The following is a 12,112-nucleotide window of genomic DNA, read 5'->3' as shown; positions in this document are numbered from 1 at the left end:
GATGTGCACTTACCCTTTATATAAAACTCTGCCTTATACATGAGTTTCTGTGGATTTGTTTCTCTAAAGTACCTAGACTAACACAGCTAGGTAACAAGTCCTTTTTTTTATTTTTAACTTGGATTTCCCCCACCTACCCATGTTTGAGAGAATCTGCCAGAGTAAATACATCAGAGCTGGAGTGCTATGTGGAAGACATGTCAAGTGGCAGTCACTATGCATTTTGGGAGATTTCTTTGGACTGGATAATTTGACTTTTCCATAAGACAAAATGTATAGTAAAGACATCCGTTTTAAAATTATACAATAAAATTAAAAGTACTTGGGTTTTAAGATGGCTATTCAGTTATTGTTGCAAAATACTGCAGTGTTTTTCAGTAGATAAAAAGATTGGTGTAACATTTTCCTTCAAAAATCTCATTTGCTTAGACCAGGCCTCCTTTCCTCCCAGATTGGTCCTCAGGACGATTGTGCTTGGTTGCTGCCGGAGACTTTCTGCCACACCTATTAAGCAATCAACGTAATTGGATACCTGTGTGGTCTTTTGACCTTATGAGCATATATCATTAACAACAACCAGAAAACAAGTTGCCTGATTCTTGCTACCTGCTGGATTTATAGTGGTCACCAGGTATTATATAAAGATCTTCTGAAATTCTCAACCCTAAATGTCTGCCATTTGATATTTTTGTCCTCTTTGGCTGATAGACTCAAGTTTCTTCTGTGTGATATGACACAAAACTGTCTGGCCCCCAAACTTTTTCTTTTAATTTGGAATTGAGAAACACTATGGTAAACCAACCTGCACCTACATTTTATTTTATTTTATTTTTTCTTTTTTAACATTTTATTAGGGGCTCATACAACTGTTATCCCAATCCATACACACATCAATTTGCACCTACATTTTATTAGTTGTGACTTATCTCCTCTGAACTTCAGTTTCCTCATCTATAAGAAAGGAATGGTAATAATAAGAAGAATGAAATGTAACAAATCATTGTTACAGAACTAAATGAGTTTTTCTAGCCCAATTGCTAACTAAATATTGGCTGCTGTTGTCATTACTCTTCTTACTTATATTTCAATGCAGTGTATAATATACAGTATACCTTTATAGGAACAAATTACCCAGCCCAATCTTAGCATTAAAGTAATTTAATGTAAGGGTACTCTTTGAGGAATGCTTCCTTTTGATACTTATATCTGTTTCTCTTTTTGTAGTAACTTTTATATTTGAGAAACAATGAAGCAAACACAATACTTTAGAGGAGTTATTGCTCTGCTGGAGCCACTGGGTGGTTCAAATGATTAACACACTCTGCTTACTGAAAGGTTGATAGTTCCAATCCATCCAGGGATGCCGCAAGACAAAGACCTGAAGATCTACTTTTGAAAAATTAGCTTTGGAAAAACTAGTCATTGAGCTGGGCTGGAGGGGAAGGTGGGGAACCCTATGGGGCATAGTTCTGCCTTGAGACACATGGGTTGACCATGAGTAAGAATTGACGCAGAGCAACTGGTAATGGTTTGGTGAGCACACGTCATGCTGTCCTGTCCAGGAGTGATTCCTTATGCATTGGCTATTGTTGTTAGTGGCGTTGGAGTTGGTTCTGACTCACAGCGACTGTATATACAATAGAAAGAAACACTCCCTCTTCCTGAGCCATAACAATGGTTGTCATGTCGGCCGATTTTTGCACCTATTGTGTGAATCCATCTCATTGAGGGTCTTCTTTTTAGCCGGCCCTTTATGTTACCAAGCATGATGTCCTGTTCCTGGGACTGGTCTCTCCTGATAACACATCCGAAGTATGTGAGACATCTCACCATTTTTTATTCTAAGAAGACTGTACTTCTTTCAAGACAGATTCATTTGTTTTTCTGGAAGTCCATAGTATTTTCAATGTTTTTCCACAATACCTTAATTCAAATACATCATTTCTCTGGTAGCTTCTTTATTCAAGGTCCAACTTTCACATGCATATGAGGTACCGAAAATAACATGGCTTAGGTCAAGTGTATCTTAGTCCCCAAAGTGACATCCTTGGTCTTTAACACTGTAAAGGGGTCTTTTGCAGCAGAGTCTCCCAATGAAATATATCATTTGATGTCTTGACTATTGGTTCCCTGAGCATTGAGTGTGGATCCAAGCAAGATGGAATTCTTGACAATGTCAATACTTTTTTTCATTTATTGAGGATTTTAGTTTCCTTTACATTGAGTTGTAATCCACACTATGGTTTTAATCAGTGACTACTTCAAGTCCTTCTCACTTTCAGGCAGTAAGATTGGGTCATCGGCACGTGTCATGGCTGCTAATAAGCCGCCCTCCAATCATGCTGTTCTTCTTCATACAGTCTAGCTTTCAGATTATATGACGAAGAAATGTAAAGAGCCTGGAGTTAGAGAACCCAAAGGAAAGAATACACTCAGAACATCTCAAGCTGAAAGAATTGAAGGAAATACTCAGGCCTCGATTGCAGTACTGGACAAAAATATTGAACAATACCGAAACATTAAATGAAGGTGGAAGAAAGACACAGTCGCTGCACCAAAAATAACTGGTTGAAGATCAATCAATTTAAAAAGTAGCATATAATTATGATCTAATGATATTGAAGGAAGAAGTGCAAGCTTCATTGCAGGCATTCGTGAAAAGCCTCCAGGAATTGATGTAATACAAATTGAAATATTTTAGAATCTGATGAAACACTGGAAGCACTCACTTGTCTATGCCAATAAATTTGGAAGACAGCTTCTTGGCTAGCTGACTAGACGAGATCCATATTTATGCCTATTATAAAGAAAGGCGACCCAACAGAATGTGGCTATGATAATTAATATCACATGCAAGCAAAATTTTGCTAAAGCTAATGCAATAACAGTTGGAATGGTACATCCACAGGGAGCTGCCAGAAATTCAAGCCTGACTCAGAAAAGGACATGGCACGAGGGACATCGTCACTAATGGGAGATGGATCTTGGCAGAAAGATGCTTACTTGTGTTTTAACGACTATGCAAAGGCATTCAGTTGTGTGGATCATAAGAAACTCTGGATGACACTGCGAAGAATGGGGATTTCAAAACCCCTTATTGCACTCATATGGACCTGGACATGGACTAATAGGCAGTCGTTCAAATAGAACAAGGGAATATCGGGTGACTTAAAATCAGGAAAAACACATTGATTATCATACTTATATAGGCCACCATGCCATTACCCTGTCCATTGAATATCAGAACCCTTGAGCCAAAGGTAGCCATTTCAAAGCTTAACAGTAGCCTGAGACATGGACTTGCCAGATAACATCTTGTGGCAAGAGCAATCCTCTATTGGAGAGCATCTGCATGAATTACTCAGAAGTGCTCGCATAGAGTCTCTCTCTAATTTACCAAGCATGATATGCTTCTCTAGGAAGCGGATCCTTCAGACACTATCCAAAGTATAGTAGAAGTCTCACTTTGCTCGATTCTAAGCAGCATTCTGGCCACACTTCTAAGACAGATTTTTAAAAAATTATTATTTTTTTTCTGACAGCATCAGTTCTTTGGTCTTTCTCTGTCTATCTGAGCATGTGAAGGCGTGAGAGAGAGGATATGGAACAATAGAAGGAAAAACCCTTGAGCTCGGAAGCATGCACACTGAAGCAGTCGAGGCCCTTCGGAAGGAGAGCTCGGGGAGGCAGGAGTAGGTGGTGTCAGTAGAGGGATAACTTCTCTGCCCATAGACTAGGTTTTGGTGGCGATATCACCGAAACTGTTGTTATAGACGTAGAAGTGAAATTTTATTTCTCCACGAGGGCAGACTAAATGATGATACATGTAGCAAAGACACTGGCTTCTTCATGGATTCCTTTAAATCTGCCCTGATATTGGCCACTTCGTCAATTCATGAACAACGCCGGCCTTTAGAGGTGATCTCACAACCCGCTCTCTGTCTTCCCTCTTTCCCCTGTCCTCGACTCTCTTTGGCTAGCTGATAGTCTTACAAAACCCACAACAAAAGCAAAGCCTACTGCTGGTGAGTTGATTCTGATTCATACATGGCAATCTTATTGGACAGAGTCAAACTACTGGTGACGTTAGTGGGTTACACATTGGTTACTAACCACCAGGTCAGCAGTTAGAAACAATCGAATGCTCTGCGGGAGAAAGATGAGGCTGTCAACTCCAATAAAGACCTACAGTCTTGTAACCTCACAACCACAGATTACTGCGGTTGTCATGTGCCATAGAATATGTTTCAACTCACAGTGACCGGCCCTACGTACAGCAGAGTGAAACACTCCCTGGGACTGCGCCATCCTCAATCGTTAGGTTTCAGACCATGACCGCAACCATTGTGCCAACTGATTTTTCAAGGGTCTTTCTCTTTTTCCCCTGACCCTATGTTTTACCAAGCATGACATACTTCTCCAGAGTCTTGTCTTTCCTGATAGCTTATCCAAAATACAGGAACTTTCATCATCCTCACTTCTAAGGAGCATTCTGGCTGCACTTCTAAGGCAGAGTTATTGCTTATCTTGAAGTCCCTTGTATTTTCAATGCCCTTCATCCACATTGTACTTAAAAGACATCAATTATTCTGTAATCTTCCTTATTGTTTAGCTTTTACACACACACAGGTAATTGAATATGCCTTGATTTGGCGGGGACACCTTAGTCCTTCCTTAGAGTGACATCTTGTCAACTTCAATCTTCTCCTCATTTATCATGGTTACTTTCTGGTCCAGTTGTGAATAATGTTTCCTTCTTTATGTTGAGGTTTAATCTTTGATTTTCATTGATCAGTAAATGCCTCATGTCCTTTTCACTGTCAACAAGTAAGGTTGCGTCATCTGCATATCGGAGGCTGTTGGAAAGTCTTCTAACCATCCTGAGCCCTTGTTCTTCCTCCTCCAGTCCAGTTTCTCAGATTATTTGCTGAACACACACAGGGAACAAGAATGATGGAAGAATACAACCCTGTTGATGGACACCTTTCCTGATTTGAAACCACAAAATACACCCAGCTTCGTTCAAATGACTATCTTTTGGGTGTATGTACATATTCAACTGGAGCACAGTTACATTTCCTGGAATTCTCATTCTTCACAATGTTACCTATAGTTAGTTATGATCCACACAATCAAATACTTTTGCATAGTCAATAAAACACAAGTGGACATCTTTCTGGCATTGTTCACTTTCAGCCTAGACACATCTGATGTCAACAATGAGATCCTTTGTTCCCTGTCCTGTTCTGAATCCAGCCTGAACTTCGGGCAGTTTCCTGTCAGTATACTGCTACAACCATTTTAAAATTATCATTAGTAAAATTTTAATTGTATGTTATTTTAGTTCTATTGTTAGATAATCTTTACTATCTGTTGGATCACTTAATAACACTAACTATTTAGAAACTTCTATGTATCAGGCAAGGTGCTATAGCTTACTGATACTATCTCTGATCCTCCTATTCATGTGAAAGAATATCTTTTATTCCCAAACCGACAGTAAGACAATTAAAGTTCAGGACATGAAATGTGAGGGGGCTTCCCAAAGCTTGTGGAAAAATTCATGATCTTTTACTTCCATTTGTACAGAATTTTTAAAAATCCCCCTCAAATTTTGGCCAAAATCCTACAGCTTTGAAGTCACACCATCAAGATTAAATTCAGTTTCATCTAACTCCAAAGAAACTGCTTCTTGCCACTGTACACTGACAGTTAAAAATACTGTTATTTAGAGAGAACTACACATCTGAACTATTACTAGTGTGTATAGCTTGCAATCTGAATGTTTACCATGACCCAGTTTATTATGAAAATATTTTGCATAGTTGCACTATGTTTTTCATCTTTAAATAGTTTTTGAGGAAACAAAGAATCATTTACTCATTTGTTGTCTGTAGCACCTTTTACAGTGGTTGTGGAAAACCCAGTGATGACTTCTACGTTGAAATTCAACAGCAAAGCTTTGACTACAGGTCTGCAGCTCCCGCCTCCCTTTCCCAAGGGCATGGGTCACAAGCTCTCTGTATCATCTATATGGTTGTTCAGTGTAAGCCACAAATATTGCCTGGAGTTGAAGCCAAAGAACATGACTCATATTGTTCTAGGGACTCTTTGGGCCTCAAAATCTTATCAATTTACAAGAGATTGTAAACAATTTCCTTAAAGTGCATGTATTAGTAGTACATTGATAATATTTAGATCACTAATATTTTAATTAAATAAGGCTGTCTGCCATCTAACCTGGATTTGTGCTTAGATATTTCTGCTTAATCCATCCATCCACAAACAATGGTTGAACATTGAGTCAAGATTTTAAAAATAACTGCAAATACTTTGTAACTCACACAATGACAATTCTGTTACCAGGAGGTTAGGTTCATGGCAGCTGAAAAGAAATCTTAAAACGTCCTCCTAGATCTTGCTGCAGAAATGGTTGTCACTGTTGTTAATTCTTAGTCCTTGTTAAAATTGTATAAAAGAAATAAAAATGCCCCAAACCTATTAAAAAACAAAGAACTGAAGGACTCGTTAACAGAATGAGATTTTAATAAATTTCTGGAATGAACAAAAGAGAAATACTGGTCTTCAGTACTTATTTCATAAAATTCTGTGTTTAAGATTGGCATTAAAGTTTTAAAGTGTGTGAAGAATTTGTGACATTTAAACATTACTGAAATTAGTTAATGCATTTTGAAAAATGTTTCTATAAGCATTATAAATATAAAATATATAATCATTGTCAAATGTTATTATTCTGATATAAATTAGCAGAATAAGTTGTTAAAATGAGGTAGTATTAAAATAAAAATCCAAAATAGTGTATGAAATGAAAAATAAATAATGAAAAATTAAAAATAATATTTTTAGATTATTTTTAAAGCTTTATCTTAAAAAGAGCCCAATGTGCTTCAAAGGTTTCATTACTGTATGAAAATGTATATAATTTCCAGTGTTGGAAAAGCTCTTTCTTATCCTACACTAGAATGGAAGTATTTGAAGAGTCAGCTATATACTAACTAAATATTTTCTTCGGATTATTAGAAAAAAATACTCTCACTTTTTATTTGATAACTTTGTAGAGACATTTTTAATTAACCTCCCCAACCACAGGTTGAGCCCTGGTGGTAGTGACTATGCACTGGGTTTTGATCTGCAAGGTCTGCAGGTCAAAACATAGGTTTTATTTCAAAGAAAGTATTTTGCATATCCATTTTCATGATCCTCAGTCTTTATTTCCTTCATCTATTCATGGAGAGTCTCCTGTACAGAATTTCCTGAATTAATTTCAGTGCCACCAGGTTTACAGTCTAACTTTTTGGATATCCTCCACCTATTTGTCTTAACTCAATATTTTTTCTCCATTAATCACGTGAGGCAGTCATGAGGGAGGATGATAAAATCTTGAATAATTTACATTAGAAAAATGTCAATCTGACTCCAGGTTATCGTTTAAGATAATGCCACTATCACTGTTTTCCACTGCTTTGGAGAGAGAGTGGTGGGGCGGAAATTGGCACAGCATGCAGCTCAGGCAAGGGTGCACGGCACCTGAGTCTCTCTGGAAACAGTGGACAATAGGTGGGAGGGAGACGCATGATGTTGTCTAGATGTCACCAGCAAGCGAGTTTTGATTTACACTGACCTCTGGACATCTTTTTGACCTAATGCCTAGGTTTGAGATTTGAAGAGCATTGTCTTAGTTCTGGGAATTACGGCCTGTCTTCCTCTCCATTAACAGATTCCATTCTCTAATAAGGCAATGAGTTGTGATGAGGAAACTGGTTTACACTCCTTCCTTTCATCTTGATATGACAAAAGACCCAGGAGCAATAGAAACTTCAGGATGAATGTCTCAGTTTTCTCTAGTTATGCAATGTGCTTCCTTTTTCAGGCTGATGTCAACCAGAAACACAGGTGCGGGATTTTCCAAAATGTGGTAAGTGTTTACCATTGGAGGAAGAGTGGATGAGACTCTGTGTTCAACCCCCTGCTCCATCAGTTGTATCAATTTGCATATTTGCACAAGAAGAAGTAAGAGACACCTAACCATTCATGTCTGTTAGTGTTTTAGAAATTTAAAAAAATGTTGGTGTGAGAAAAATGGACCCATATCCTCAACAACATTTTCCTGGGCAAATTGCTCATTTCCTATAGCTGGGGTAGGTTATGTCTTTAGGATTGCCCTTGTGATTCACACGGTCTTGGCAGAAGGTGCTTAGATGGCTTTCCAAAGTGAGGCAAACTCAGGGTCAAGGTCCTTGACTTGTTCTGAAAACTCTTCATTGCCTTATCCCCCTATCTGGTCCTGCACATACTCCCAGTTAGGAATCTGCCATGTTTCCTGGCCTCTCTCTAGCAATGGCCTGTGTGTGCCTTGGCTGTTTCCGAAGCCCTGCCTTTCCTCCCTAACTTACCTCCTGTCTTGTTTTCTAGTCCCTTGCTTCATCTCTCCTTCTTTCCCTCTCTCCTTTTCTCCGCTGCATCCCCCCACCAGGCCCCCCTCCCTCTTTCTTTCATGTGTCAAAAGGCAAATGACCAATTCTCTGATCTTCTGCCAACGTGGGAGATAATGCCCTCAGGAAAACAACATTTACAGTCTACCGCTTTAAACAAGCAATGGAGGCGTTGTTTTGACCCAAGACCATCTCCTTTGGACTAAAGAATGTGCGATGCTGGCCCTGTCCTTGAACAGAAAACAGCTCAAGCAAAATAGGGATAAGAAATGAACCATAAGCCAACACGTGCACCCTGTAAAAGTGGTTCCGAGAGATAGAACTTCAAATTATTTCCTTCCCAACTTCCATACGCATATCGTATTCTCTGCAACTCCACCAAACAACAGAAGCAACTATGTTTATGACGATGTGCTTTCTTATCTGGAATCTTGCTGTCTGCTGTCCCCTACCAGTCCCTTCTACAGGACACGGTTCTCTCGGCAACGCAGAATTGCTACTTGCAAAGGTAACAAATCTCTTTCCGTTTTTTTCCTTAATTAAGCACATTTTTTTTTCATTTAATAGTCATGTTTGTGGGCTTTCTTTGTAGCCATCTTTAAAAGCCCGTTATCAACTTCCCTTGAGACTAACACACGTGCCGAAGAGGAGCTGTCCACTCCTGAGGAACACGCTCCAGCACGTGCAGGATCCTGGGGATCTAGAAGCAAAAGGCCGCCTGGATGCTGAAACCTTACACCTGAAGAAGCAGCCCAGGTGCGGGGTCCCAGATATCGTGGAGTATAATTTTTTCCCTAAGAAAGTGAAATGGCTGACTTACAACTTGACCTACAGGTTAAAAAAAAGTCCCTCATAGTTTTTCTTTTGCCAAATATGTGATGTTACAGCAGGCAGGATCTCCTGGCGCTTTCATTTCCTATATCGATGTAGGTCGGGGTGATGGAGTATCCCGAGCTCTCCTAGTCAGAAGGCCAAGACTCCAGTCCCAGGTCCAGCTCTTTCTCTTTTTGTGGTTTTGAGGCAGTTTCTCAATATCATTTAACCTCTTTTTCTATAAAAGGATTGGGTTAGATAATATCCACAGGTCCCTGCAGGGTTTTAAAATCTGTTATTACCAAATCATAATTTTGTGTCTTTTAAGCCAGGCTTTATTTCTGTGACTTGAATATTGACTTAGTATATTTCTTCTAGGTGGTTTAAAATATCTTAGAAATAATAAAATTTTAAAAATGAAATATGATATAGAGCTTTTATGTTCTTTAGGTAATTATTTCAAATGAGAATTCATTTTTTTTAAAAAGCTAGAAATAATTGTGTTTCATTTGAGTAATAATTGTCTTTCTTGAGGCCAAATTCACTGCCATTGAGTGGATTCTGACTCATAGTGGGTAACGCTGTAGGGCAGAGTTTAACTGTGGGTTTCTATTACCATAGGAGTAGAGAGCCTCGTCTTTCTCTCAGGGCTAGTGGTTTTGAACAGCTGAGTTTATGGTTAGCGGCCCCGAGCATAACCATGACACCAGCGGGCTCCTCTTTCAGCAACAGTCATCTCCCTGGACATCTAGAAAGTTCTCAAAGAACACAGGTCTAACTGATTTCATACGGGAGCTAGCTGATCCCCCTTCCAAATAATCAGCTCAAGTAGAGTGAAGGGTTAATGCAAGAGAATTCCAGGAAGAAACCTGTAGATAATTGTGTGCTAAGCCTGCCTTTTGTTGATTTTCATTTATTTATTCATCTGTTCATCCCCTTATTTTAATTTATCACTTTATTAAATGTTTTTGATCCACTCATCCTTTTCTTTGTGTTCATTTACTTACTAATTTATTTCCCTACTAAACACATCATAATCAAGCACCTAACACGTGACAGCGATAGGTCTTATCTCTGGGAATATAAGATCAAGATGAAACACTTTGCTCTGTCTCAAGTATAACAAAAAATATTTCTTAAAAACATTTTTTTAAAGATATTTCTCTCCTAGAGAATGCCTTTTATTTATTTATTTTAAAAATCATTTTATTGAGGGCTCGTACAACTCTTATCACAATCCATACATGCATCCATTGTGTCAAGCACATTTGTTGCCATCATCATTCTCAAAACATTTTCTTTCTACTTGAGCCCTTGGTATCAGCTCCTCATTTTTTCCTTCCCTCCCCTCCCCCTCCCTCATGAACCCTTGAAATTTATAAATTATTATTTTGTCATATCTTACACTGCCCAAAGTCTCCCTTCCCCCACTTTTCTGAGAATACCCTTTAAAGTGAAATCTCATTATTAATTCTGCTACATAGAAATTTAAATAATTTATATAGTTTACCTCAATATTATTTAGCAAAATATTGGAAAGAGGACTTTAATGTATTTTTGTGCTAATGTTTTTTGTTTTGCTTTTAAAGCAAATCAAGTTGGAGAACCGTAGCTAATTCTTTCCAAGTATTTGTGAACTTAATGCTTCCTTCACATACTCTCACAATTATATTTGTTTAATGTTGTTGCTCAAAATCCTGGGACCACACCATCCTAGTTTATCATTCACTGGCATGTAGAGTAGACTGGATGCCAATTTATTAGTTCTACTCAATTATACCTGCATTTATATGCCATACACCCAGATGTCATTAAAATAACATTCACATATCTTATATTAAACTGAATGGCAACACTTCATCTCGCATACTTTGGACATATTATTAGGAGAGACTAGTCTCTGGAGAAGAACATCATGCTTGGTTAAGCAGAGGGTCAGCAACACAGAGGAAGACCCTCAATGCGGTGGACTAATGGTGGCTGTAACCCTGGGCTGGAATTTGACAGACAAAGATCCGGAGGCTAATGCAGGACGGGCAATGTGTCCTGGTGTTGGACATAGGAGTTCTAGGAGTCAAAACTGACTTGATGGCACCTAGCGAAAACAACACATTAGTCTCTCAATTTGGGGTGATGATGGTGCAACTTTGATTTTTCTTTTTAAGCAAGAACACTTGTAAACATCAAAGTTAGGCAGCTGATTTGAAGAAGGCTATGGGTGACAGTGAAAGCCCCAAATTCATTTGCATAGTCCCCACGTGGATTAAGCTTCTGATGGATCCCCTCTGACCATTGACCAGGATATAAATAGCTTTGCTGTCAGAGGGCTTTGGAAAGATAATTACCCCAGACAGTTAGATTAAAATTTAACACATCATTTGATCTCTTTTGACCCATTTTAAATTTGGGCTAGTTCTTAATATGTTCTGCTTTCTTTTTGATTGAGGTTTTTCTCGGCTTTTATTTTGTCATTGTTGCTGCGTTATTTGTTTTCCTTTTTGTTTTGTATGCTTTTCAGTCTACAGGTAAATCGATATAGGTAAATCTATAAAGACAGTAACTGGATTACTAGTTTATTGGAGGTGTGGCAGGGGCAGTGGGGAGCTGATAACAATGAGCACAAGAAAGAAGAAAATGTTCTAAAATTGATTGTATTATGATTGCATAACTCTTTTTCATATGATTGAACTATTGAATGGTATGATATGTGAGTTATATGTCAATAAAACTGTTAAAAAGTAAAGTATGGGGGACTTCCGGGAAGATGGCGACGGAGTGACACGTACCAGAGGGACTCCGCAGAATCCAGCCCAGGAGAGCTGCTTAGAGGGAACTTTAACACAACT

General features: G+C 38.5%; 1 protein-coding gene across 1 annotated transcript in view; it reads left to right on the top strand.

The window, feature by feature from the left end:
• The first annotated feature begins 8,862 nt into the window (after positions 1-8,862).
• The window catches only part of LOC101654942 (collagenase 3-like), a 20,967-nt gene continuing 17,717 nt past the window's right edge, over positions 8,863-12,112 (top strand). The window contains exons 1-2 of the mRNA XM_045297735.1: positions 8,863-8,961; positions 9,046-9,287. Coding sequence (XP_045153670.1) covers positions 8,863-8,961; positions 9,046-9,287 — 341 coding nt within the window. The remainder of the gene's footprint in view (positions 8,962-9,045; positions 9,288-12,112) is intronic.

The sequence above is a fragment of the Echinops telfairi genome, unplaced genomic scaffold (assembly GCF_000313985.2).
Source record: "Echinops telfairi isolate 266 unplaced genomic scaffold, ASM31398v2 ScPeMD7_7421;HRSCAF=8459, whole genome shotgun sequence".
In the NCBI taxonomy this organism is placed as follows: Eukaryota; Metazoa; Chordata; class Mammalia; order Afrosoricida; family Tenrecidae; genus Echinops; species Echinops telfairi.
This window is presented reverse-complemented; position numbering and strand designations above follow the sequence as displayed.